The 26,890-nt window shown below is 40.8% G+C and overlaps 1 protein-coding gene across 3 annotated transcripts in view; it reads left to right on the top strand.

Moving 5' to 3' along the window:
* ARID1B (AT-rich interaction domain 1B) overlaps positions 1-26,890 on the top strand; it is a 323,165-nt gene that overhangs the window by 254,542 nt on the left and 41,733 nt on the right. For all 3 annotated transcript variants that reach the window (XM_035322604.1, XM_035322603.1, XM_035322602.1), the window contains 3 exons: positions 368-547; positions 6,954-7,281; positions 26,202-26,347. In XM_035322604.1, coding sequence (XP_035178495.1) covers positions 368-547; positions 6,954-7,281; positions 26,202-26,347 — 654 coding nt within the window. The remainder of the gene's footprint in view (positions 1-367; positions 548-6,953; positions 7,282-26,201; positions 26,348-26,890) is intronic.

Here is a 26,890-nt window from a genome sequence, read left to right on the forward strand (position 1 = left end):
TCATCCGGCAAATTCACTACTATTTATTAGTTAATGCAGACGTTTGCCTTTTTATTTTTTTTCTAGAGATCATTCTAGTTTTAAAATCAGCAGCCATTTGTAACTAAGCAGGACTCCCCTGTCTTTATTTTACAAGTAAAACCTTGTGAAGCTTGTATACAAGTTTTGGTTACTGAGACAGCTTTGCTGCTTTTGAGGTGCATTTATTTCTGTTGTATGAACAATACTGTTTTTCTGGATATCTTCAGTCTGAAAATAACTGAGGAGTTTTGTTTGTTTTTATTTGTTTCTGGAATGTCAAGGATTTCTTAAATAAAGAACAGTCACATTAATATTAAATTTTACTTTGGTGCTTTTTTCCATTTAGGTTTTATGGCAGGCATACAGAGGAACCCCCAAATGTCACAGTATGGACCTCAACAAACTGGACCTTCCATGTCACCACACCCCTCACCTGGAGGCCAAGTGCATCCTGGAATTGGTAGCTTTCAGCAGAGTAATTCAAGTGGTACTTATGGGCCTCAGATGAGCCAGTATGGACCACAAGGTAAAATCCTTGCTGCTAATACTTAACATATTTTCATATACATATATATGTTTGTGAAAAAAGAGAGATGTATCATGTATATAAGAAGACAGGTAGGTGTGTGACTTATTAAAAATATAAATAAATAAAATCCACATGCACACAACACCCCCATGCCCTGTTCTTTAAAAAAAAAACAACTCAGAGATGGAGCTACACCTTGTGGAAGAAGCTGTTTCTGTTATTAGCACCTTTGTATAAAAATAGTGATCATAAACTGAGCAAGGAAATGATAAATCTGTTGCATTGCCAGAGCCATTGTTTAGGAGGCCTAGCATGTCATGTCTGCGATGAGGCTGAGTTTGACCACGCATGGAATAAGGGTCCAAACGCCAATCCCAAAATAGGACTTATTTTCTTGGATGGAATCCCAAGGCCAATCTGAGATTGTGCAGTGACTGCGAGGGTTAAAGTCTTCTAACAAACATAATAATACAGTGGCTACTGTGGGAATATAATATTGAGCTCTAATGCATACGGTTTGTGAATTTTAACTAACCCTTCAGACTGAGAGAGACAGTTCCTTTTATTTTGCTTGTTTGACAAAATTGTTGAAGGACTGAAACAAAAACAGAAGAAACAATTTCTGCCCCTGGACATTCAATGTATGCAACCTTGAACTTGTCTGTTGTTTTGCCTTTAATGGATAACCTCTATAAAGTATGCATCTGTTTAGAGGTTTAATGAACTTCAAGTCAAGCTGCAGAATATGTAAGGGGAAGTACTTTTTTTAAAGGTACATCAAGAACCTCTCCTATTTCAGCAATTCCTACTATTTCGTTCTTAATGAAAATCCTCAAAAAGGATTGGAACCAGAAATACGAAATTCCATATGGGCCCAGTGGCTTAATCATGCTAGTAAGGATGGCTATTTCAGTCTCCAGGGTTTCTGAGAACTAGTTCTGTAGTTTGAAGGGCATCTTGCTGCCCTGTGCAATGTTCCTTTCTTTTTCATCTCTGGGTTGCATTTGTTTTAGTCTTCTGAGCACAGGGCTACAAGCCAAACTCTCCTACTTTCTAATTTTGGCTCTGCCTTTTACTCCATCTTTCAACTTAGGCAAGTAGATTCATTTCTCTGCTTTGCTTTCCTTAACTGTAAAATGGGGCTAGTAATGTCTTATAGCCATGTGTGAAGATTAATTACCCAACTCCAGTTGACTGGTGCTTTCCTTTTATTTGGAAAGCGTTTTGTGGCCATAAAATGCTGTCCAAGTGCTTATTTTTATCTGCACAGAGAGTAACTAGCTTAACTGGTAAAAATCCAGTGGATTTATGATGTGCTATCCTGACTTCCAGCTGTACGGCTGCTGCTGAGATTCCGAACCATGGGAATAGTGGGTGTCAAGTGCAGTAAAACATTAGCCATCCACACTGATTGAGTGGAAAGGTTTTTGTACTAAATCAATGCATTTAAGTAACACGCCGAATACTACTTTCTTTTTTGCTCGAGTTCAGCAGTTCTTTTCCTCTCGCTGTAGATGAAAGTGCCTATGTAATGATTTTATGGGTCGCGGTCAGGAAGAAACGGCTATTAAAAAGTGAACTTGAGGGGCAGGAAGAAAATGAGCATCATTGTCATTAACAGGCCGTTTCAGAGGGGTCTGGTGAATAGTGTGATAGATGAAAAGCATGTTCTCCTGCCAGCTCTCGCAGAGTACTGGTGATCCCATGCACTGGTCATCATAAAATTAGGGCCCTGCAGGCTTTAAGCTCTACAGGTAACAAATAGAGCAGAGGAATACTGCGTTTTCACTGGGCTAATGTGACCATTATTAAAGTACTGGGATGAACATGGTGATATTTCAGTCATGTACTTACCTGGATTTAAGATTTTAATAGCATTTTTCATTTTTAATGAAAGTAATCTGTAATTGCATCTCTTAACATACCTTCTTACAAAGCACAATGATATGCCAGTGTTGATGAATTTGTAATACTGTATCCCCATTTACTTTTTATTGCCAAAATAACAAATATATTAAAAATCACCTGGGTTGCAAACTAGTTCTTAAATTATTAAACTACAGTCGTTCTCAAGGGTTTTGTTTGCTTTTCTCATTTTGCTCACATAGACCTTCCTCCAGAATATTGTTAAGCATTGGCTGAGTTGGACAGGACTACTTGTATTTTTATATATGTGTCAAAGCATTTTGTGACATTAAGCTTAAATGTTGAGTTTAAACATAGTCTAAATAGTGTATTTTGCTATGTGTTCAGTCCTGGAAACTAACGCTGAAGTCTGGGCTCGCTGTGGTGAAGACTACACCAGTAAGTTTGAGTTGGAAGAATTAACCCACAGTTCACAAGAGCAGAATGATCCATCAGATGCATATAGTTGATTTATTTGTTCTTCGTGTGTTTACATGGCATTTAGATCTATAAGAAAAGTAAAACATATTTGCCCAGGAAGCAATTCTGGACTGGGGACCTAGCCCATTGCTGTGAAAGCATTTCCCACAAAAATAAAAAATGGCTTTGGCTGCACGCTTCTGTATGTCTGTGATATAAAACAGGAGCATAGAGTACAGAACAGTAGTTTAATTTTTGGTTAACTCCCAGCAGTTTTCTGTCCCCAAGAATAAAAAGAAGCGAAGTGAGAATCGGAGCTGAAAGAAACAGCCTTTCTGTTTTGTATTTGGGCAACATCTAGCTTGTGAGCTAATGAAGCTCTGGACTATGACCCGAGTATCAAACTGCTGTCACAGCAAAATGTCCTTTAAATGCACTCCGGAGAGCAGTCAGATACTACAGTCAGTTGGATCTTTTAAGACCAGGGCAGAGAAAAATCTTACGGCAGATCAGTAAAAGCTGTCAGAAATGCATCCCATCTCCCTACCTTTTTCTGCTGAATTCAGCAGTAACACTGTTCTGTTTGGGTATAGCAAAGAGAAGAACCACTAGTGAATATATTTGAACCCAAATCCCAAAACTTCACAGTAAGTTAAATGCCCTTTTGTTTGTGGTAAAGTAATATTAATGAGTATTTGTGCTTTGTAACCTTTAATGTTGGACTGTAACTTCAGTGTTGAACTCATTTCACAGAAGCACTTTGATATCTTGTTCCCACTGATTTCAAGAGCCTAGATTTCAAAGTGGTACCCCCTTAAGGATGAGCTGCCCTAACTGTCTTGAGAGTTTGGACCTCCGAGTTCAGTCCCATGCATGCTACAGTCCATGGAGATAAGACTTAAAAAACAGCCATACCCACTAAAGCCCCCTAGGTGAAATACTTTACAAGAAATTCAGCACAATATATTTAAATTGTCTGTATCTGTATGGGGAAAATTTGACAATTAAGTGAACATACAAACAATTCTAAAATGTCTTTTAGATACTGTTTTTAATACCATGAATCTGACCTATGTCCCTAAAGGGAGAGCAAAGCTAGCAGGCAGTTCTCACAGTGCCCTCTCTTCGGCTCCCCTAGAAATGGCAAGGTATCAGAGCACTTTGTTCAGCAAACCTGGACAAAGTGGACTGAAGTTTCAGCAGTAAGCATGAACATCTGTCTTTGGCAGGTTGTTAGGAGGCTTTTTCATGTTTTATCTTCACTATGCTTCTTTTTTTCCTCCCGATTCCAGTTACCGTGTTGTTTTTTCTGATTCATTTGAGACACTGTGTCTGTGGGCACAATTCTGCTCTGGTTGGGGGAGCTGGAATCAAAAATCCCTTTGATATGGAAGGGAGGAGTTGTTCAGTGGTATTGTACAGCCGCTGTTGCCAGGCTTGTACCCACTTGAAAAGTGTGGGCTCTTGGACTTGGCTGCCTGACACGTCCAGCTGATGTGGGCTGGCCTAGCATCTGCTGCATTCATTGTGTTTAATGCTGCATCCATCTGTTTTCTGTCAAAGCCACTGCCAACAAATTACTAATCTATTAGAGAAACATGGAAATAAGATTGCACTCCTCATTCCTGGCAATTCCTCTTGTATTTTGTTTGGCTTTTATTTTGCCTTTTTTCTGGTCTGGGAAAGGTATAAGAATAGCGAGTACTTGAGGTATTGAGGAAATGCTTAGGGAAAAAAAAAAAAAAAAAAAAAAACAACCATGGAAAAAACATTGAAACTTGTTTTCCTTAGTGAGAAGATACCACTTCCCTGTGCTCTTGGACGTGTATCCCTGGAGATGAATGATTAGGAGCTATTTTAACTGAGCCACATACTTTTGTGGAGAAGATTCCACTGCTTTTTTTTTTTTTTTTTTTTTTCTGTGTTGTGCTTATGCTGGAAGAGCCAAAACATGAAAGAAGAGATTTTATATCCCAATTCAAAATAGCATCAAAACAGCAATAGTATTTAGCATTGGTGTTTGCTCCTCCAAGTGTGCTGCTGAACCATACTTTGTAGAGCTGAACTGACAAAACAAATTGGCTTTATGTAAATTGGACTGACAGTAGCTCCCAGTGATTATGGATATCAGGTCTGCTAGTGCAGGGAGTAAATTTGCTTCACTTTTGGAAGCAGTGTTTCTAATAGCACGTACATAAAATGTGTTAACTGGGTGCATGTAATCCTTGAGCGTACATATACTCCATCTTACTGCATTGTATTTTTCTTGCAGAAAGCAACTGGGAAACCAGAGCAACATCTGAGTTCTGTGTTACAGGCTTAACACTAAGCAGAGCAGTAGAAAACTAACGAGCCCTTCGGTTTGTGGGCACATACGGGCACGTATGTTGGTTCAGAGGTGTGGCTTGAGCAGGTCTCAACAAACAGAACTCGGGTTAGGAGCGATGGCTCGCTGCAAAGCAAATGGTCAGCTGGCAGCAGCTGAGCCTAGAGGAGGAGAAGAAAAGACAGGGAGGTCTGAAGTCATCACACAGCTGAATCTGGAGCCTTTCATCTCTGTTAAACCACATATCGTGGATCCTTCTGCGAAAAAAAAACGCATGGACAAATTTGGTTTCTAAAACAGAAGTGAAGCATTGTTCCATTTCCTTGGAAAGCGTAGGTCACACATGTTTTTGCTGAAGAGAACTTGTACCAGAGTGAGTCAGTTGCTGGGTGGGGAGGAGGGGAGGATTAGCCAAAGCACAGCAGCAGGAGCGTATGAATTAATTATGTGTGCATTCAAATGCTGAATGAATACATTTATTTTAAATATAAACAGGAGTTGCATGCCACTGACTCCTCTGCCTGGTAGCTGAGGCCTGAGGAAAGATGTAGCTGATTTCCACACTCAGGAAGAGTCCACTGGCTGCCGCTTTCAAACGAGCGTGGGAATATCTAAGAGTAGTCAGGAAACTCTGCTCTGAGGCATCCCACGGGGAGGGAATGGGTCACATTTCCACAAAACTGGATGAGCTGGAAATAAAGAGTCAAATCTGATGACCAAAGTAGTGTAATGCGATCCATTTCTTAAAATACTTTTCTGTCGTATCTTTACCATTTTTTTCTTTTCTCATGCTGTTTGGATCTGTTTCTAAAACACTGAATGCTGTATACTTTTTCTTAGCTCTCAGTATGAAAGGAAAGTCAGTACTCAGGTAATCAAGTACTCAATTTAAGCTGCTGCGAGTGGTGTAGTTGGTTCCGGTGACAATGGAGACTGGGGTCAGCCAGGTTTTCACGCCATCCTTCATAAGGCACCTCTTTATATTAGCATCTTTGTAGTATTGGTGATTACTCCTGTAATAGAAGTTTCCCCAGAAGAACGGCACTGTGAGCTTTTTGCTGGCAGAGCCAAGCTTTTCACTTAGCAGGGTAAGGGTGGGAGGGAGAGGGAATGTTCCTGAGGGCCTGGCAATAGGTCAGTCCAAAGCATCTCTGACACAAATGGACAGAATGGTTAGGAGCAAGGATCCAGTGAGAATAGCCTGTTCCCGAAATTGCAGGAAGATGAAGAATGAGGACATGAAATTACAAAAGTAAGACTCTCTCTTGAGCTTTTGTAATGGGCTTCTTACATGCCATGTATCTCTACTGCACAAGGTGTTTTTGTACTGTGTGCTGTGTTGTTAACCCTCTGGAGGCCATGGTTTTCTGTATTCGCTGTTATCCCATGACGTTTATTAGGCAGAAGATGTTTAAGGGTACATGGAAATGGCGTTCATAGGATAATTCACATTGGAAAGGTGCTCGGGAGATTTTCTAGGCCAACCTTGTATTCTAATCGGCGTCAGATGTAAGATCAGAGCAGGTCACTCAGGACTTTATCCAGATGGGTCTCGGGGGAATCTGAACAGCATCTTCGGGCAGCTTGTCCCGTTGCGTGCCTGTCCTCATGTTGACAATGTTGCTCTGACTTGGGTCCTGCATGGGTCCCTTCAGTTCGTATGTGTAACTTCTGCGGCTGCTAATGTCCTAAACAGAAATATTTGCTCAAAGGCTTAATGTTATTCTCTGTTCTTTTTATCATTTTGTTTAGGAAACTACTCCAGACCACCAACATACACTGGCGTGCCCAACACAAGCTACAGTGGCCCAGGACCCGGCATGGGTATAAATGCCAACAGTCAGATGCATGGACAGGGGCCAAGCCAGCCTTGTAGTACCATGCCCCTGGGACGGATGCCATCAGCTGGGATGCAGAGCAGACCATTTCCTGGAAACATGAGCAGTATGACCCCCAATTCTCCTGGCATGTCTCAGCAGGGAGGCCCCGGGATGGGCCCACCCATGCCAACTGTGAACCGTAAGGCACAGGAGGCGGCTGCTGCAGTGATGCAGGCTGCTGCGAACTCCGCTCAGAGCAGGTATGCAACCAGGTGAAAGGCGTTGAAAACGAGTGGCAGTGCTTTTCTTTATCATTTCTGAAGCAATGGTGCTGTAGATGTGCACGCATATGCATTTATACATGTTCTGTGCCCCTATCTCTGAGAGGAGATGGTGTGTGGGAAGAATATTTTCTTCAAATGCACTTTTCTTTAAAAGCATGCTGTTGGATATTTGAGTTACACTCTCAAAAAGCAGCTGTGATGATGAAGATGAGAGCCACTTCCATTTTGGTTCTTGGCACTGTAGGCTTTAGGAAAACCCACAGGGTTGTGGTGACATTAGGAGCTGAAAACAAGCCCTGTACAACTTGAAACGCATGAGCTGGATATGTGTATTTGATCTTTGGTAGAGAGAGGGCCAGCACGTCCCTGGCAACTTGCCCCTGCCAGGGAGTAAGGAAGCTTATGAAGCTGCCCATCAAGTCTTGTGCTTACTGCCCACATTGTGAGTGGCAGCCATGATGACAGTTCTCTTCTACAGGATGTTCTTGTTCCTAGGCAGGCATGCTGAGGGGAGCAGCTGGAGGGGAAGGGCAGAAGGAGGCATAAAATCAATGTGTAGTTATCTGGAGTTGATAACTGCCACCTATGCATCTGTAAGAGAGAACCTGTAAATTTAGGATTGTGGAGGCTGGAGCCACTGTCTGGTTTCTTGTGTCCCCTTTGGGCAGCATAACTGCACACTGCCGTTTCTGCGTGGATTTTGGCAAAGGCATTTTTCTGTCCATGGTTATTAAGATGACTGAATACTTACAGTGAAATCATATTTTCTGGGAAATTTTCGGATGAAGTAATTTCCCCATTTCCCTGGACTGAAATAATTCCTGCTGTATTTACCTTTTTTTTTTTTTTTTCTGTTAAGAGAAGTTCCATTTGAGAATTACACAAAGCTGGTTCCACTGTTCTGGTAAGCGAGTTTATGTGTGTGCGTATCAAGCATCTTGCATTCATTTATGCATATGCATACACATGAGCACCTACACACATACAGGTATTTGTCATTCAAGACCAGTGTTTCTGGACACGACAACTGCTGTGATTCCAAGGCACAATATAGAAACAAAAATAGCAAGTTGATGTGTCCCTCTATCTGTTGCTTTCTTGCTTTGTCAGTTTGGAAAGCTTCTATTGATAAGCAACAGCAAACTTCTAAAACAGTAAATTTCGTGTTCTTCTTCAGAGAGACAGAACCACACTCCTTTAAAATAGACCATACTTCTGCAGACATTTGTGAACCAGCAGTCTCTTGCTCGTGTTGGGTGTTTTAACGGACCTGTCCGGTCAGATTTACAGGAGTCTGCTTCTGGCTGGCTGGTTAGGCTGTAAGCTGATAGGTCAGGCAAGAAGGAATAAATGGGCCGTCGCTGCAGCTGCAGGGACACTTTCTTTATAATCACATAATGAAAGGAAAAGGACATATTTGTTGGTGTTTACAGCAAGACTTGGTTTGTAATAAGTACAAGGTATTTGGTTGTGATTCAGCTTACACTTCGGGCATAGTGTGTGGTGTTTGATCAAAAACTAGATGAACCGATCACCGCTCCTATCTCGCACACCTTCCTCCCAAGTCAGTTCTGTAGAACTGCTTTTGGATTCTAGCTTTGCCTGGGCAAAAATGCACCATTTCAGAGCCTTTTTCCTCACAGAATGCACATTCCAGTGATTCAGCACCTGTAGAGGAAATGCACTCATCAAATACCCATTGCAAATACTGGCTATATATAGGGCCATTTTTAAACTGCAAATTGAATGAAACCTGCCACCCCAATCTGATGCCACGAGGTTGCAAGCACGCTGTTTACCCCTCAATCTCAAGTCATCTGAAGAGGAGAAAGCACAATGGCTTCTGGCTATTCCTGCAAGTCCTCATTCTCTTGTACATGGAAGGAATGCACTTGTCAGTGATTTGTATTTGTGATACTGAGCAAATCCAAAGAGGCTGTTCCCTTGTTCTGCTTTAGGCCACCATACAGTAGGCCGCCTGCTTATCCCAGCCAGTCTGGGGCTGGCGGACGCCCCATGTTTTCTTCACAGCACCCCACCTATGGCAACGCTCAGGCTCCCTTGCTGCACCAGCCTGGTCAGTACGGGTGGGTAGCTATATAAACTGGACTTGCTGTGAGACCTGGGCAATTTTTTTTTATGTTTATGAACATGCCATCTGGCAGCTGAAGGTATATAAAAATCATGTGAAAGATACACAAATACTTGAATTACAGAGTTTTTTGTTTTCTTTTTGCTAACAACACTGTGAGAGTATGGTGAAAATCTGCATGCCGCTCTCTCACATTGTGCATGGCTTTGTTTCCTTCGTGCCTAAGAGGGAAATGAAGAAGCTAATCACTGAGAAAGAATGGGTTCCCCCCTCTCTCCCCATCCTCCCTGGGCATCGTCTCTCTCCCCTTTTGGTGATATTTTTGCCTTGCAGCAGTGCTGTGCAACGTCATTCTCCTGACTTGTTAATGTTTTTGTCATTATGGTCTCAGCAGCGAGCCACTCCCCCAGAGCGTGATACCTTTCTGACGTGATTTATTGCAGAAGTGATGACAGGATTTCTTAATGGGATTTTGAAGTTTTGAAATTTCTTTGAAGTTTTATTACACTGTAATTGAGTGTGAACATCTTTGAAAAATTTCAGCCAGTAGCTAGAAGGATTTTTAGGAGCATTAGGTATTCAGTCCAAAACATCCCCAGAAATGTAGCGACTGTTTTTTTAGCAAAGCTCTTCCAACAGTGATTGTGTAACCACATTATAAGTTAAAGCACTGGGAGAATGTATCTACACAGACTTCTACCCTGTTGCTTGCTCACAACCATGTCGAGTTTCACTTGAGATTCAAGTTTCCTGGACTTCCCTGCCATCAGGTTACTTCATTTATTACCTCCATAGGAAATCTATAATACCCAGATTACTGCTGCCTCTATGGTTATTAACAAGTTTTAATCACCAGTTTTCTATAGCTGCTTTTGTTTGTATTGTATTTTTTTTTTCTTTCATTAATAACATCGTTCATATATGTGCACATGAAAAAGTAAAAGCAAAACAAAAAATGAAAACAGAAGTCTACTGGTTCTTCTGTTTAAAAAGCAAAAATCAGTGAAATGGGAGAAAACTTGCACCATACTATTTTCTCTAATTGAAAAGACGTGTACTGTTATATGCCAAAATGCTTGAATAATATCCAGCCTTTTTCTTTGTATGTCTTGAGCTGATAAGATTCAGCTGTGGAGTTCACAAACTGTTGGGTTTTCATTACCACAAAACACACCCCTCTATGTGGAATTAAGGGGAAAATGAAATGGTTGTGTCAGAGTCATGGTTACACAGCAGTATTTCTGTACAAGTTGGTTGTGATCCCCTTCAAGGTCAACTTGTTGAATCAGTAGCCAAGTATCAATAGGGGAGAGAAATTCATCTTCAGCTGCTAATCCACAGGATTTGTCCTTTACCAGCTCAGGAGTCTCATTTAGACATAGAAAGCTGGTTTGCCTCTGCTTTGCCAAGCCACATTAAGCAGCTGTGTAAAATGAATTTAAATGGCATGCATCAGAATGAAATCACTTCCACTGGGGCAGAAAATCAATGTTAGTTAACAAGGGCTGGATGATCAAGATCTGAGTGTCAGCTGGTTATACCTAGGTATCATCATCAGTGCAGACCACTACTCTTATTTAGGAAAGATAAAAATATGAAAATAGAAGCAATGGATGTGGAAGATAGTAGGCTTACACCATTTGAGTTAGCCTTTGACCTCACCAGGAGATCAGCTCTATGTTAGGCTTGGATTGCTTCCTATAGCTACAGAACACCTTTCCTGTAACCTAAAATCTTACAATGTACTAGCCTCCCATGCACCCAGGCCAGCATTTCCCAAGTGAGATCTCATGTGTCAGGCTAAAAAGAAAGAGAAGTCTTTCAGAGATCTCTTTGTTGGTCCAGCGATCTCTGTAGTTTCACACTGCCAAGGATGTTTAAGCTTGGTCTGGGTAACAGTTTGCAACAGGCAACACAAAGTAACTCTTTAATACACTGTATTGTAATTCCGCTTATTTTCAGGAAGACAGTGTGAAGGAACTGCAAAATTGTGTTTTCCTTCTTGTGTCTTGGTTGCAACACACCTGTTGACTGATAGGGACTGTACATGGAAGGCCTAATATATCCGCTGAACTCCAAGCAAATACTTTTGTTAGTGCTGCCCAAGACACCAGGGGCTGGTTCTGTTGTTGGAGTTCACCACTCAGTGGAGAACTCTGAAGACAAGATGGTTGCAAAATATTAAACCTTTTAGTACACTATAGTTCGTGCAACGACAGACATATTCATAGTGATAGATAAGTATTCGTGTGTGTACAGATCTGCAACGCAGTGATCCTTCAGTAAAATCAAGCCTTTTAAACAAACAAGATAGCATTTTCTCTGCTAGGAGGGATGTGAAAGGCAGCAAATTTAGCCAGTATCTTCTCAAAACTCTAGCCAGTTATGAGTTCCTCAGTTTGTGGATGCTCATCTTGAAACTTCGGGGAACTGTGTGTTCACTGTGAGCTTTTATGTTTACTGCAACAGTAAATGCGCAGTACAGATGTTAGAGAATTGATTGTTAGTTTGACAACTGAAGTCAGTAGACATTTTTGGAGCTACATGCTTGTCAACATCATGTTCGGTACATCTCTGCCAGCAGGGAGCGTCATTCTGAGTATGTCTTAGCAATTGAAGATGTGACTGTGGTATATGGAAATAAAAAAAAAATCTGATTGTAAAATAGCCAGCTTATAACATTGTTAGCAGCGTGGCCTTAGGGAAGACTTAATTCTATCCTAGCTGGCAGCAAAGTACACATCCAGCTAGATGGGTAAGTGAACCTTTTGCTGGTGCAACTACAGTTATCAATACCTGAACTAATTACTTTAAAATGAGTTTTGATGTGCCCACAAGAGGAGCAATCCTATCTTTGAATGCAGTGTTTCTGAACTCAGTGAATTCTATTTTAATATGCTTCTTGGGATTGCATGTTCCAATTCTGTAAATTAAAGCAGTTTTTTTAATATAGATTGAATGAATTTAGAATTCAATTTCATTGATTTTAGAGAAGACAATTTAGACATAGTAGTTTATTAAATAGAGGTATTGTGATCCAGCTTTGCTGTTTGCAACCTCTGGCCTTTTTAAATCCTGGTGATCGGGTTGCTAAATCTAAGATGGATATTTACATTATTGTTCACTGTTCCCTATGCCACCTGAGAGATGGTGTTCAGTCTCTGTAGTAATATATGGTGTTGCATTGCTTTGACATATTTTTAGGCACTTTAAAATGCGGTTCTGTCTAAACTGCTCAGCAGTTGGTTCAGCATAATTTGAGCAAAGTGCATTACAAAAGGTGAGTAATCATAGACGATACATATATGTGTGTGCTTTCTGTGATTCTAAAACATAAAAACTCTGAAGTTCCCATCCAGCTGTAGCGGAGTATTTTTTTAACTAACAGATTTTTAGTTCACTGGCAGTTTGACCAGACAAGTCCTCAGGAGCACAGAAGCCCTTCGAGTCTAGTAGCACTAAGTAAGGCTTCTTGGAGCCACAGGGCTGGCTCTGACTTGAGTTGTTCCCCCAAATTCAGGGAAAACAAGGGCTGCAGGATCATACCAGCTGGTCAATCTGCCCTTCAGTCACAGAACTCAAAACTTCCTATTCTATGCTAGAATTTGGTAGAAAGTGTATTAAGAGATAAGTAAGGTCTTGGGGGACACTTGACAAGAGTGGCAATCTAGTCCATTTATGCTCTTGATGATTATAGATTATATGGGTTATAGATTATATGGAGAAGGGTGGCCACGATTTAAAGAACAGAGAAAACATGCTACTTGTGCTGCCTTTCTAGGATTACTCTGCATTTTGTGTAAGGACACTGAAAGGACAGATTGCTTATAGATGTTAGTTCTTGCTATTTGTTTACTTGGGGAGGGGGGAGGCAAAGAGAGTGGTAGAAGAATCTAGTGCAGCAACCTGCCCACTGCCATCATCTTAAGGCCCCTTACCCTTTGTGTAGATCTTTGACAAGTTTCTTCAGCTTCAGTATAAAAAGAACTCCAAGGCCAACCGCCTCAGAACTTTTGGGAGAGCTCCATATGCAGAGATCCCACAACCTGAGGAAAAAATATATAGTTGCTTTTGGACTGATGTATTAGAAATGTGTGCAGTTGTATATGAATAGGTTTTACATCCATCTCTTTATAAAATGAAATCTTAAAATATTTGTTTTATCATCTTAAGTAACAGACATTTTTCCTTTCTAATGAAAAGGCATACAGTTTTGTCTATAGTTAATGGATAATTAAGCCCATAGCCATACGGGGAGCCCATGACTGGCTCCCAGTACTTGTTCAGGACAGTGAGACTACATACTACAGCCTCATTGTGGTGAGCTGAAAATAATATAGATAAGTTTGTATCCAGTCCTCAAACTGATCTAAAAAAGCTGCAATGATATTAGAGGATTTCTGTTGTACAGAGAGACAGTTAAAATAAGCGTAAATGAGATAAAAACATGTATTCTATATGTCTTCTTGATAGCCTGTGTGTGTATATATATGCACACGCACGCTCACACACATACACAGACTAACCTTCCATCAGCGTTTCTCTGCTGCTATGTATGTATAATTCATACTCCATGTCGCTGGTGCCAGCAAAGCACTTTTTCCATATTATTTTCTCCAACGGCAGGGTAATGCAGCACTGCTGATGGACTAGAAGGTACTGGTGAGGAAATATAGTAATGGACACGGTGCATTAAAATGTCAAAAGGAAAAAGATCAAGGCGAAAATTGCAAATAAATTTTTTAAAAAGAATAATATAAATAAAAAACAGAACTCTTTCAGGTGTTTAACATCCTAGATCCTGTCAATTTCTATGCAGTATTTTCCAGTCTAGCCTTTTTGATCTTGAAACTTTGAGTTTAAAATTCTAATTGTGATTTTAAAAAGCTGTAGTTATGTAGCAGGAAGACTTGAAGTGCTACAATAAAACTTCATGTCTTTAATCCTTGGAGAGAGTATGTATTTTCCATTGTTTTCCCTTTTCCTCTTAAGCTTGGAGGTGCTGTTCTCTGCTGGGAAGTGCGCTGGAGTGCAGGAAGGTTAAGTACTCATTCAAGTTTCTTTGCTTATTCAAACCAGGCTTCTAGATGAAAGGCTGCCCACTGTGAAATCCCCAAAGTAAACGAGGCTAAGATAGGACTGGGAGCCATAATTGGAGCCAGCGCCGGGGTGCGTTATCTGTTGTCTTTGAAATAAGCCCCTGGCAGAAAGGCTCTTTCTGCCCAGTCTTTTAGTTAGCATTCATACGCAGTTACCGGGAAGGAATCTCTCCTGTTCAAATTCAGCCCTCAAAATCAGTTTCAAATCTCCAGTTCAAAATCAAATCCAGTTCAAATCCAGTTCAAAATCAAATCTCCAGATCAAAATCAGTTTTCAAATCTTCAGTTCTCAAATCTCAAGGTGTGGGGTTGTTTGCCCCCCATCCCACCCCTCCAAAGACTCCCACAGCTCTGCTGTCCTTTAGGGATCCTGACAGATTGTGTTGAAATAAGCCCTCCCTTGCTATCTGGTATTCTTTGAATATCCAAGCAATAAATTCCAGTCAGTGAAACTGCATTTTGGCTTCCAAAATAAAATAAAAAAGGTCCCTGTATAGTTTAATCGGATGAAGCACTATTGCTTCTTGGCCTAGGTGACTGTTGCTGTGAGCTGAGAGTAACTCCTGCACTTGCTCCACCTGGGGATGGCTGCAGCAAGGGGTGGAATATTTTATCTCTGTGCCGAGTTTGTGTGTGATTTGAAGTCCAAATAATAAAGATTCCTGTAACTGTAATTTCTAGATCCATGCTTCTTCCATCTTCGCGAGAAACAGTCATTTAGATCAAGCTCTGGGGTTTTTATTCTTTTTTTTTTTTTTTTGAAAGGGGACTTCCTTTCCTCATGGTTTGCTTTTCGAAGCAGAACCATACTTGGATAGTTTCTGCAACGTATTAAGAGGGGTGAAGCACAACTTAGCTTGTATGCATTTACTATAGCAAAGGAGGAGCTGGAAACTCTCTTATGTGATTTTTTTTTTTTTTTAATGGAGATGCATTTTGTAGACCAGCTCAAAATTGCTGATAAAATTGTGTAAGGATGGGAAGAAACTTTGCGTGCTGAGCCAACCAAAGCCATTTCTTGTGGGAGACGGAGAGAAATATGTTTTTATCTGGAATTTTGTTTCGCTAAAAGGTAAATCCATCATTCTGGAGCCCTGAATGTCACCATACTGCAGAGCTCATGCAGGCAACCAGTGATTTGGGGAGGCGTTTTTTTTTTCTATTTTGGTTACTCATCAATCAAGTAGACTGCTGTATGCTGTTCATGCCATTAGAGATTAACCACAGACCTCAAGAGTCCTACTCCTTCCCTCCTTTGGAAAGTAACAATTTGTAAATTGTGAAAGCAGAAGTATGGTGGGAAGGAAGGGTGATTTTCAGAATCATGAATGATAATTTTCAGTCGTCTCAGAGACTATTCTAATTTGATTATTATCATGTCAGGATTATTTTTGGCTTGATTTGGTTATTTAAGAGAGCTGTTGTCCTCTATAGAAGTACTGTTTTGAATAAAAATAGCAGTGTAGGGCTCTGTAGTGTATTAACATTTTGCCTCTGAATCAGATGTTACGCAGAAATTCTGTACTTCAAAACATGATCTTTAGAGTATTCAGAATGGAGTACTTCATTAAGGAGAACTTTAGGCCAAATGCTCATTCTTTGGTTGGCAAGAAATGCTTCAGGTGAGGAAACCAGGTTTTCACTTTGTTTGTCTTTTTGTCTACTAGCCAGAAGATCTACTAGTTAAAATCACTGAACTAGTCAGAAGAAAACAGGAGAATAGCCATCTGTTTAATGGGACTCATGAAGAAAGCTAATGCCATGACTGCCATGTGTGATTTGGCACATATATTCTGCAAGTACAAGGCTGTGACTGAACAGTCTAGGGTTTTTGTGACAGAAAGTGAGAGACATAAAAAATGGTAGGCGGGTTTCAGGTTTTACAGTGGTTTTAAGGTTTTACACTGTTTTACAATGGTGATCATTGAAAGAACATTAAATAATTCTTAGCAATGCTACCTTGGGAAATATGAATGGGAAGAGACCTACACTTCAGGAATGGAGTTCGGCTGGGGAGCATCTGTTCAAACTTGCCATATAAGTAACTTTGTGAGAATCATATTAAACAGTTAACAGCAGTAAGGTAGTTTTTTTTTTTTTCTTTCTTTCTTTCTTTCTTTCTTTTTTTTCTTTATGAGAGCCACCAGTTTCACTAACACATTAAATACCTGTTGCAGTTGTCACAGTAGGTTTCAGGCATCTTCTGAGCCAAAGATGAAGAAAAGAGCCAGCTAAAACTATGTTGACATATGCACCACACTGCTGTTGTGAAACTGTCTGGAGTGCCAAAATGCTGAGACTGATGGTAGTAGTGGTAGTAATAATATTGATAAACATGTAATAGCTCCAGGCTATTGGGCAAAGATAGGTAAGTGAAAATGTGTCTGCTGGGAAATCCCTTTGGAGAACTTCCTCTCCATGCTGCTGCACATGCACAGTTGTGTTCAGCGTGCTGTCAGCCAGATGACATTTACTATGAAAAGATACATTGAGGAGCTGGCATGAAATGATCAGGATTTTATTAGATTTTCAGCTGGTTGCCAGCACAGTGAGCTCAGTGGAGCTGAGTGGTGCTCAAAAGTAGTGCTAGAATATGACTGAGCATTGCAAGGATGAGGTGAGAGGCAGCAAGAGAATTGCATCCCAAGATGAAAGAACAGGGAGCACGGGAGTCAAGCCTCTCAGAGGTGGTGCCACACCAGAGGAGCCTGAATCGACGAAATACACAGTGTGTCCTTAGCTTCCTGTAGCTTTTTATCACTACGCTTTGGTGACCTCCTAGCTATGAGTGTACTGGGAACAGACTCTTACCTACTTTCAAGTCATCATTCTGGGAGAGAGTTCATAGGGCCTTCCGACTTCTTAATAAAGCTATTTATAAACATGCACAAAAATAGAAGGGACATAGTGAGAGAGTCATATGAGTCATTCCTCACTTTGATATCAAGTCACACCAGGCTAAATCACCCTTCATGGCATTCTGATTCAGCTTGGCTGCATCATGCGTAGAAGGCAATTTTTTAAAAAACCTTTTTTTGCTAGAAACACAGTTTCTGCATGCTTCTGCTTGCTGAACAGCATCCCTCTTTCACCCATCACACACTCGGGCTGAGAAATGCATCTCCTTTTAGTGCAGAGATATTCTATCTGAAGGGGACAGGTGGAAGCAGCTGCCTTGAGAGCTGCAGTTTAAATCCACATTGTCAGGCAGGTAGGCAGGGGTCACCAAGAGCAGAGCTTCGATGGGATTACAAGGCATTTGACTTGGCCTGCTTTTCAGTAGTCCTGTGTTTTCTGTCACACAGCATTATATTGCATTTATCTAGCAGAGGTTGCAATGACTACAGAGGACTTTGTTCTTATACAAATAAACTCAAGTGTGGAGGTCTTGCTGCAATTGTAAGAATGCTGTTTAATAAAGACATTTCAGGGAATCCCTGGGGGTTTGAAGACTGGCGACCAAATGCTGCAGTCACTGTGAAATTCAGACCAAAAAGACTCTAATTAACACAGAAGGAGCTCTCTAAAAAAAATAATAAAAAAAAAATACTACTGCATTTCACTAAATATCCTTCATGTCTTTCAGTCACACACCCTTATATCACCAGGATCAAATGAAGTTAAGGATTTGTTTCTGCGGGCTTGTGCTGTTTTCCTCATTGTAGTCAACTACTTTATTATTCTTCTGGCTGTATTTTAGACCATTACTAATCTTGGATTTCTTCCTCAGTTTTTGTTATCTGTAAATGGGATAGAGACATTTATTCTGATTTTAACTTGCATTCAGCAGTACAAATGTTCTGTAGCTGTATCGTTATTAACATCAATATTCATGAATTACATATGCCTCTTCTGTTGCTCTTCAGTGTTTGATGTAGTGTGACACTCTTATGTTTTATTGGGCTTTAAATAAGTATCAAGAAAGGTAGCCTGTCAGGCAGATGTTTTTGCTGCAAAAATGGTTAATGTGATGATAATAGCACATAAACAAACATAAGGTTTTGTGGCTGCTTTTCTGAGGGACTAACCATCAAATCAGTCTGATAGGGGCAACTGATTTTTTAGTTTCTTCCCCCTCCTTGCTTGTTTCTTAGTGAAATATAAATAATGATGATGATGCTAAAGGCAAAAGTATTTGCATAATCAGAAGAAAAGGAGTATATTTAGAAAAGCTATTTCTGTTATTCTTCCAAAAATGTATGCTATGTAATAATCTTTAGATCAGTCAGACCAAGAAAACAGGCAGTTTACTTGGTCAGATTGCTTGCAGTGGATTACAAGGTGATGTGCACTATCATATAATTATGATGCTAGAAAATTATTCCCCATTTTTAGCATTGCCTTTAGGCCTTGTCATTGTGCCGAATAGTCTGGCTTTCGTTCTGTGTACCAGGTGTCAGCAGACAGACAGACACGCACACAGAGTACAAATCTGTATGATTTTTCATTTTTGTTTCATGGTGTTTTGTCAGTGTCATGTGCATTTCAGAGCCTTGGCCTCCCTTTTCACGCATGCACACACATAAGTATAAAATTCTCTTTCTCCTTCTAACCTGAAAAATGGATTTCATCAAAAGCCTCATGGCAGAGCTAACACCTGTCATATCACCAGTTTTCATGGCTGCTTTTCTAAAACTTTGTTATTGCAAGTGGTGAGCTTCCCTGCTGAACAAAGGGAGGAAATGGAAATCCAGGTTAGTACATTTATAGTAGCAGCTAACGAGAGAGGAAGATACTTAGCTTTCATACGTGGTATTTTGAATTTGTTTGTTTTATTTACATGGGAATTGCCTTTAATGCCTTTTTATAGCTTTTCAAGACAGTATTCAGATTTCATGTGTGTTGGCCTTTGGTAACAGTGATGACTCACTGATGAACTTCCAGTCAGAGCAAAGCAAGCAACATTGCTTTTTATATTCCCTTGCTCTCTTCTCCCTCCTCCAGTTCTCCCATATTCCCTGATGACAGAAACGGTTTCACCTCTCCAAGGAAGCTCATAATACAGCAAGAAGGAAAATCTATAACAAATGAGCATACGTATCTGCATGCACATGTTTACGTGTCAGTTCTCCAGGGAGAAAGCATTTACAGGTCTCACTCCTGAATTATTCTCATTATAATAATCCATTTGGTGTCAAAGTATGACAGATTATAAGCGCTTAAGGCTAGTCCCAGCTCAAGACAGATTTAAATAAAGTACTTCTAGTTATTGTGCAGGTCAGTGTGTTTAAATAACAACCCCCCAAATCATACTTTGACATTTAAAAGAGAGAGGAAATATTGTCATGCTGCAGACCTGGCACAGATAAGCACAGGGCAATTTGGTCAGTACACTGTGATTTGTGAGCATGGCCTAACGCAGTCATTTTCACAGTTTGTAATCAAGTAGCCACCTTAGCAGTGTGTCAGCATTAAAAAAAAAATGTTCCTTTTAAAATGTTTACACAAATTACTCCCTGGAGATGCTACAGTGCATTCGTTGCAAAACCAATGTAGGTTAAAGATCTGGAGCGAGAATGGCAAACTTCCATGAGCTTGTGGGCCTTTTTTTTTTCCCCACCAGCCAATTGCTCAGGTGGCCAGGTCACGGTAACAGGGTAATTTTTCAGGTCCAGTGCCTAGGGCTGAATAACAGAGAAATCACTGCCTTATGCAAGTACTGTGGAAAGCATCAGGCAGCACAATGCAGAGGCATCCAAATAATCCTAGGTGCAAGCTTGTGGCAGCCGGGACGTGTGTGACTCAGGGGTGGCTCTTCCCAACCTGAGCTCATTCCTGCAGGTCTCCCTGGCGGTGTCCCCTGCTGGCCCATCATGGAGGCTGGGACAGGGATGGCAAGTTCACACCAGCCGTTCCCCACCCCAGGAGCACCAGGAGCCTCGCAGAGACTGCAGCCGCACCCTTCCCACCCTGCACGGCCATGAAGATGGCTGTGGGCCTCATAGACCTCCAGCACCACTCCTTCCTTGTCACCTCGCTGTCCCGTGCTGCCAGCCTGGGGCCTTGCAGCCAAGCCCATGGCAGTGCGCCCAAGCAGCAGAGCTGAGGAAAGGCCCCTCTCTTTTAGCACCTTGCTTTTGAGGCTCCCCTGTGAATCCCTCCTGTCCTTCGGGCAGACCTGGCTGAGAGGCCCCACGTCTGTGCTTGGATGTGTTTCCGTACAGAAAGCTGAGTTTTCATTTCTTGTCCTTCTGAGAAACATTGTCCATAGCTAAACTGGACCTACCTCTGGACTCCATTTTGTAGTCAGTTGCCTGTTCAAATCTCAGGAAGATGGCAATAAAATCCTTCATCAGATGGCATCCATGAGGAGACGCTAAATCAGATACCAACAAGCGTTCAAGACAATGTGCTCAGTGCCACAGAGTGACTTCTGTGTGGCAGCTGGGGACACCACACTAACCTGCTGGTGATTTTGGGCCCAGTTAAAGAAAGACATCCCTATATGAGAGACACTGATCAGCAGCTGAGATCACTTGTGTGCTTCTTTGTACTGTCAGTGCTCTTCTTTCTTAGGATTTCTTTGTTGTGCTTTTTAACGATGACCAGATCTTGCATGTCATCCCCTCTTTTCAAATACGTGGACTTCTGCATTAGCTCAGAAGTCACAATTAGATCTGGTGCTACTTGTTTTGCAGAGAAAATAGATTAAGTGCAGATTAAGCTTCGGGTAGATTGCAAATGAAGGAAAACAAAAGAGCAGAACACAACCTTCTCAAAAGGGAATGTTTTGAATTTGACCATTTTTATTTTGGACCTGATAGTATGCCAGACCATCAACAGCACAATGAAGATGACAGTTAAGGACCACAGGGTCATTCAGGCTGAAAGGGACCTCAGTAAGTCTCTGGTCCAGCCTCTTCCTCAATGCAGGCTGACCTGAGAGCTCAGGGCTTTATCCAGTCAGGTCTTGAAAACCTCCAAGGACAGAGAGACCGCACAACTTCTCTGGGCCACCTGATCCAATGCCAAACTGTTTTCACTGGGAAAAGGTTACTTATATCCAGTCTAAACTTCTCATGTTTTAACTCTTGCCCATTGTCTTGTGTCCTGCCACCATACCTCACTGTAAAGAGTCCAACTCCATCTTCTTGCTGACCTCCTTGGAGGTTCAGGAGGGCTGCTGTTAGGTGTTCCCTCCACCCTCTAGAAGCTGTCTATGCCCCAGGCTGTACCAGACCTGGTCCCTCAGCCCATTCAGGGCAAGTACTCCAGCTCTGACCATCTTAAGGGCCCTCTGTGAAAGTTACACCAGTTTATCATTCTCTCCTTTACTGGGGGGTCTGTAGCCAGACATGATACTCTAGATGCAGCCTGGTGAGTGCTGAGTAAAGGAGGAAGATCAGTTCTCTTCACCTCTGGCTGTGCTCCTGGTCACACAGCCCAGGATGTTGTTGGCCCTCTTTGCTGCCAGGGCACACTGCTGGCTCATGCTCAGCTCCCAGTCTGCCAGCACCCCCAGGGCCTTTTCAGCAAAGCTGCTCACCCCCATCAAGCCCCAGCCAGCATCGCTGCAGGGGGCTCTTCCCTGTGAGGTGTACCTGTCATCGTTGAATTTCATCAGGTTCCTGTCAGCCCATTCCTCCAGCCTCTCTAGGTCCCCCTGAGTGGCAGCCCTTTTCTCAAGCGTATCAACTGGCTCTGACGTTATCCAAGTGCTGTAAATGAGTAAATTCTCAACAGAGTAGCAAGCAGATCCCCCCCCTCCCTTCCCATTTTTAATCTCTTCTATTTGCAGAAAACATGGACATCTTGTAACAGTAGAGCAGTAAGAAGAAATGTGTGGGCTTAAGTATGGTCTTTTAAACGGGTAGCATAATCCTAAATTTGTATTAGCCAGCTGCTTTTTCTTCTAAATGGGGGAAAATATATGATCTGGGATCACAGTATTAGAGAAGTTAGAGCTGGAAAATACCTGACAGGTCATCTAGCACATACATAATGCAGGATTTCCCTGACCATTACATTTTCTAATGTGTTGTGTTGTCTGTGTGCAAAAGGCAAAAGGGTCAAGTACTGGGGTTTAGTTCACTCCCTTGGAGGATTACTGCATCTCACCATGAAGACAATTTTATTACGCTTACATAAATGTTTCTTTTCTTATTTTCTTCCTCTTATTCCTAATTATCACTTGTGTTATTCCTAAGCAACCCAACCATTGGTGTTTATGTGGTAAATACTGTGAAGTCCTATAGTTAACGGGGTTTGTTCAGCTATAGAATTCATAGCCAGTCAGTTGAATTTTTGCCATTAGATGTCACTACATGTACAGCAAACAGTTTTTAATAGACTTCATTTTTGTTTGCCTTCCAGAAAAATGGGGGAGGGAATTGAGAGGTGTAGGAGAGAGTCTGGTAGTATACTTTGACATAACTACTTCTTAAATAGTACATTGGATATTCCTCTACTAAAAGCAGCACAGAAGGAAACATAAGATTTTTGACTTAACTCCAACAACCAACAGATGATGCCGTGACCTTAAGCATATATAAATATGTTTAGCAGCTGCTGTGTAACATATTTATAAGTGTTTAGTGACCTGGAGGTTAATCAAAATGAGTTTGGTGATCTCAGCTCAGTTCTTAATGGACTCCACTTCATATTATAGCACTGATGCAGCACAATTTGTCACAGTTGGCAGTCTTTACTCAAAGGAGGCCCACTGTGGAGTGAGAATTAAAGGCTGAAGTAATACCTGATTATTTCTCCCTAAAGAAACTTTCCATTCTAGGCCATCATAGAGCAGAATAATATGTGGAGGAACTCTGTACTGCACACTGCACCCGATCTCAGAATAATTTAACATTTACTTTTACAGGTTGTCGCCTTTCAAAATTGCTGAGTTAGCTCATGCGTGCCTTGGGCAGTGCTGTGATAGGGAATGGGGGAAGAACAAAGTTCTGCAAGGGATGGTGCTGAGTCTTTCCACTTGCTGGGCCCTTTCCAGAGACTGAGAACTGTCTGCCTTCTAAGAGTGACATTACATGGGAGGATGAAAGGGAAAGTCATTGCCTTGCCAGATGAAATTTCAGAATTAGGTTCTGCCATTTAGGTCTTTTAGGGTACGGAAGCAATTTTTTTTAGACTTCAGTTGTTTTCTTATTGTTCTGGCCAAAGCTAGTATATTCCTTTTATTTAATTTCCACTCTGTCTAACTGGAAATAGTTTCCTACTTTTTGATTTAGAGCTGTTGTACAGCAGTGTGCTTTCATGAGCTACAATTGAGATTGATGTCCATAGTGGGTAACATGAAATAGGTTGTACCTCAATTTGAGACAATGAACAGCCCCACAGCTTAGAAGATATACATGCTATAGGAAGTAATAGTGTTGAAATATTAGTAGGTCGAGACCAATTTCAGCTTACCTGCAAGGTACAAGTCTCCTGTGTATTTTTAAAGCAAATGAAGGACACTGGAGAGACAGATATCTGTAGAGACTTCTGTCTTTTCCAGAGTCCCATCCACACTCCATAAAAGAACCTTTCAGAATCTATTATTTCTTTTTTAAAACATAAAAATGCACTTGCACACTTTCTTCATCTGTGCTCATATCTTTACCCAGTAATGGGAAGGAGCTCACTTATCCAGCATGGAAAGAACTTTTCAGTTCACTGCATTTGTTGAAATATAACAGTTTTCAGCTAGAAAAGGGGGAGGGGTATATTAAGATACAATATTTACATAAGAAAAGCTTGCTTGTATGACTGAAATCTTTTAAAGTTATTGCCAAATGGTCCTCCTCTTCTCTTTTCCCTTTGTAATTTTCCCTTGGAGCATTGCACCACTGCGCATTTTAAATCTTTTCCCTCCACTTCACATTACAAGCTCCATCAGGGAAATGACATTGTATGGCAGTTGTCTCCTTCATATCAAAAGAAAGCCTTTGCGTCTTTGCAAGAGTGAAGAAAAGTTTGTCTTCAGAGAGCAAAGGACAAAACTGACTTGGAAAAAGATGCTTTATTTAGATAACACATTCTCTTTTCCTTTGAAGAAATTCACAGTGTGCCAAGAAAAATTAGGCCAAATAGTGCTTTAATGGTCTTCTTCCTCTACCTCCTAAAAAAAAAGAATCTGTTTCTACCAATTGTGTTAAGAATCTGCCTTGAGTTTGGGGAAGACAAGAAGCCATTGAAGTCATTCAGGGTTGTTGGTTTGCGGGGGATGGCTGTTTTGTTTGAATACTGTACAATAACATAGATCAGAATTTAGACCAAAACTACGTCTTCCTACAACAACATGCAACTTTCACTGTCTATTTAATAAAATTAAATTGTTCTGGTTTTCTTCGGAGGGGGAAAAAAGCAGACAGGTACCAAAGCTATGGAAGGGAAAGGGGGGGAGTTGCTTCCTTTTTTATCTTACTTCTTTGAAAAACAGCATAAATTCACAGGGGTACATTGAAGAAAGAGGTCTGAATTTTGTATTTTCCTATGTAGGCTATGAATATATAATTAAGTATATTTGTGCATGTCTTTTTCTTTATGCATACATGTAACTATATACTCATATAGATATCATAAAATTATATCATCTTTAATGATACCAAGAAAAGGTAGATAATTATATTGTGGATGAAAAGAGTAAAAAGCTATTTTTGAAGTTGGGTGAAGCATTACATTGGGTTACTCTGCTTACTTGGGTTCAATTATTTTTTTTCTTGCACCTCAGCTTCTCTATAGTTTGCTAAATCAGTTACAGGTGTACTTACATACTAAGTTCTAAAAAGTATCTAAGGTATAGTCTTCAAAAATACTTCATCTGAAATCTTCACATTTGAAGATGTGAAGAATTTCTTCCATTTTTCAGACAAACTTAAATCTCAGTTATGATAGCATTATACAGATAGATGATTAAATTTTAAAACCAAAAAGGTTTCTTTTTTTAACAGTGCATTGTATGTATATAGTTTTGGGAAAGATTGAACCTAAACAGCACACACAAGATGGGCACTTTATTCAGTGCTGCAGTCAGGTCTGTGGTCATTTTAATGGCATTTGCTAAATGACTATGACTTTGGGCCCTAAATCAATACTGAAAACAGGAACATCTGTTGTGTTATTAAGAAAAAAATCTGTTTTGAAGGAGAAAAGAAGCAGGAATTTACATCTATATGATTTCATTGGGACTTTTGTGAATGCCACTTCTGGTTATGAAGTTATACTCAAGATAAATGTTCATGTGCAGTTGTTTTTTTCTCTTGAACCCTGGAACTGGCAGTGTTTACAGGAAACAAGGTGTGTTTGATACCATCAGATAAAGAAATCTGAAAGAGATTCTATGGCACCCATTTTTCTTCTGGTCATTTCATTGCATTTTGAGCTATGGCAGGCAAGGATTTCTGTTAAACGGTCAAAACTTTCATTCACTCTGAAATTGTTATTCGCCAAACCTGGGTCCTAATTTTGACTTCTGATCACGTTGCTGTCTAGGGTAAATAATATGAGCTGTATTTTTGTGCTGATAGGTTGTGACATACAAAAACACCGTATACATTTCTTGAAATTTATGTTCAGTCCAATTCTGTCTCAGATACACAGTGACTAATTCAAGACTAATAGCTCCCCATGTAGGTAAAATGAACTAATTGCGTGCCTTCTCCTTAGCTATTTGCAAACAATAGGAGATGTATTCTGTGACAAACCACAGTATCTTCAGCGATGAGGTACGTAATGAGACTGTGTGTGTGTGCTTTTTCTTCTCGTAGGCAAGGCAATTTTCCTGCCATGAATCAAAGCGGTATTATGGGATCCAGCTCCCCCTACACTCAGCCGATGAACAACAGCTCTGGCTTGATGAACCCGCAGGCTCCTCCATACAGCATGGCACCTAACATGGTGAACAGTTCCACAGGTAATGGTGGGTAACGTTTCAGGAGTGGCCTTCCTCCAAAAACTTGTTTAAAGGTACCAGCCCTGAGCTGCTGGCAGAGGATAGCCTTCTTCATTCGATTCGCCCCTACTGGGGTAGTTTGGAGTGATTCGAAACTAGGCTAAGGTAGTTGCGTTTTTTGTACAGTAATTCATGCATTTTTCATGAAGTCCTTTCGCACAGCATGTAGATGAGTACAATGTTTTGAAAGTTATAGCAACACTCGGACCCAATTTGACGTAGGTGTTGACTAGCAAGTATTATGTATATTTGTGTGTGTGTGTCTGTAAGAGGGGGAAGGAGAAAAACCTCATCTCTGAAGAGGCTGCTCTTGCTTTTCAGTGTCTTGCTTCCTAAGATTGCAATTTGAGTTATTTAATGTGGTGCTGTTTTTTAAAAACAGAGATGTGCACCTGCTCTGACTTGAAGATGCTGTAAGTTGGGCACTTAAAATAATTGCTCTGTTCAGAAAATACAGGCTTTACTTTCTGTGTTTCCAGAATTCATATAACCATCTATAGGGTT

The sequence above is a fragment of the Oxyura jamaicensis genome, chromosome 3 (assembly GCF_011077185.1).
Source record: "Oxyura jamaicensis isolate SHBP4307 breed ruddy duck chromosome 3, BPBGC_Ojam_1.0, whole genome shotgun sequence".
Lineage (NCBI taxonomy): Eukaryota > Metazoa > Chordata > Aves > Anseriformes > Anatidae > Oxyura > Oxyura jamaicensis.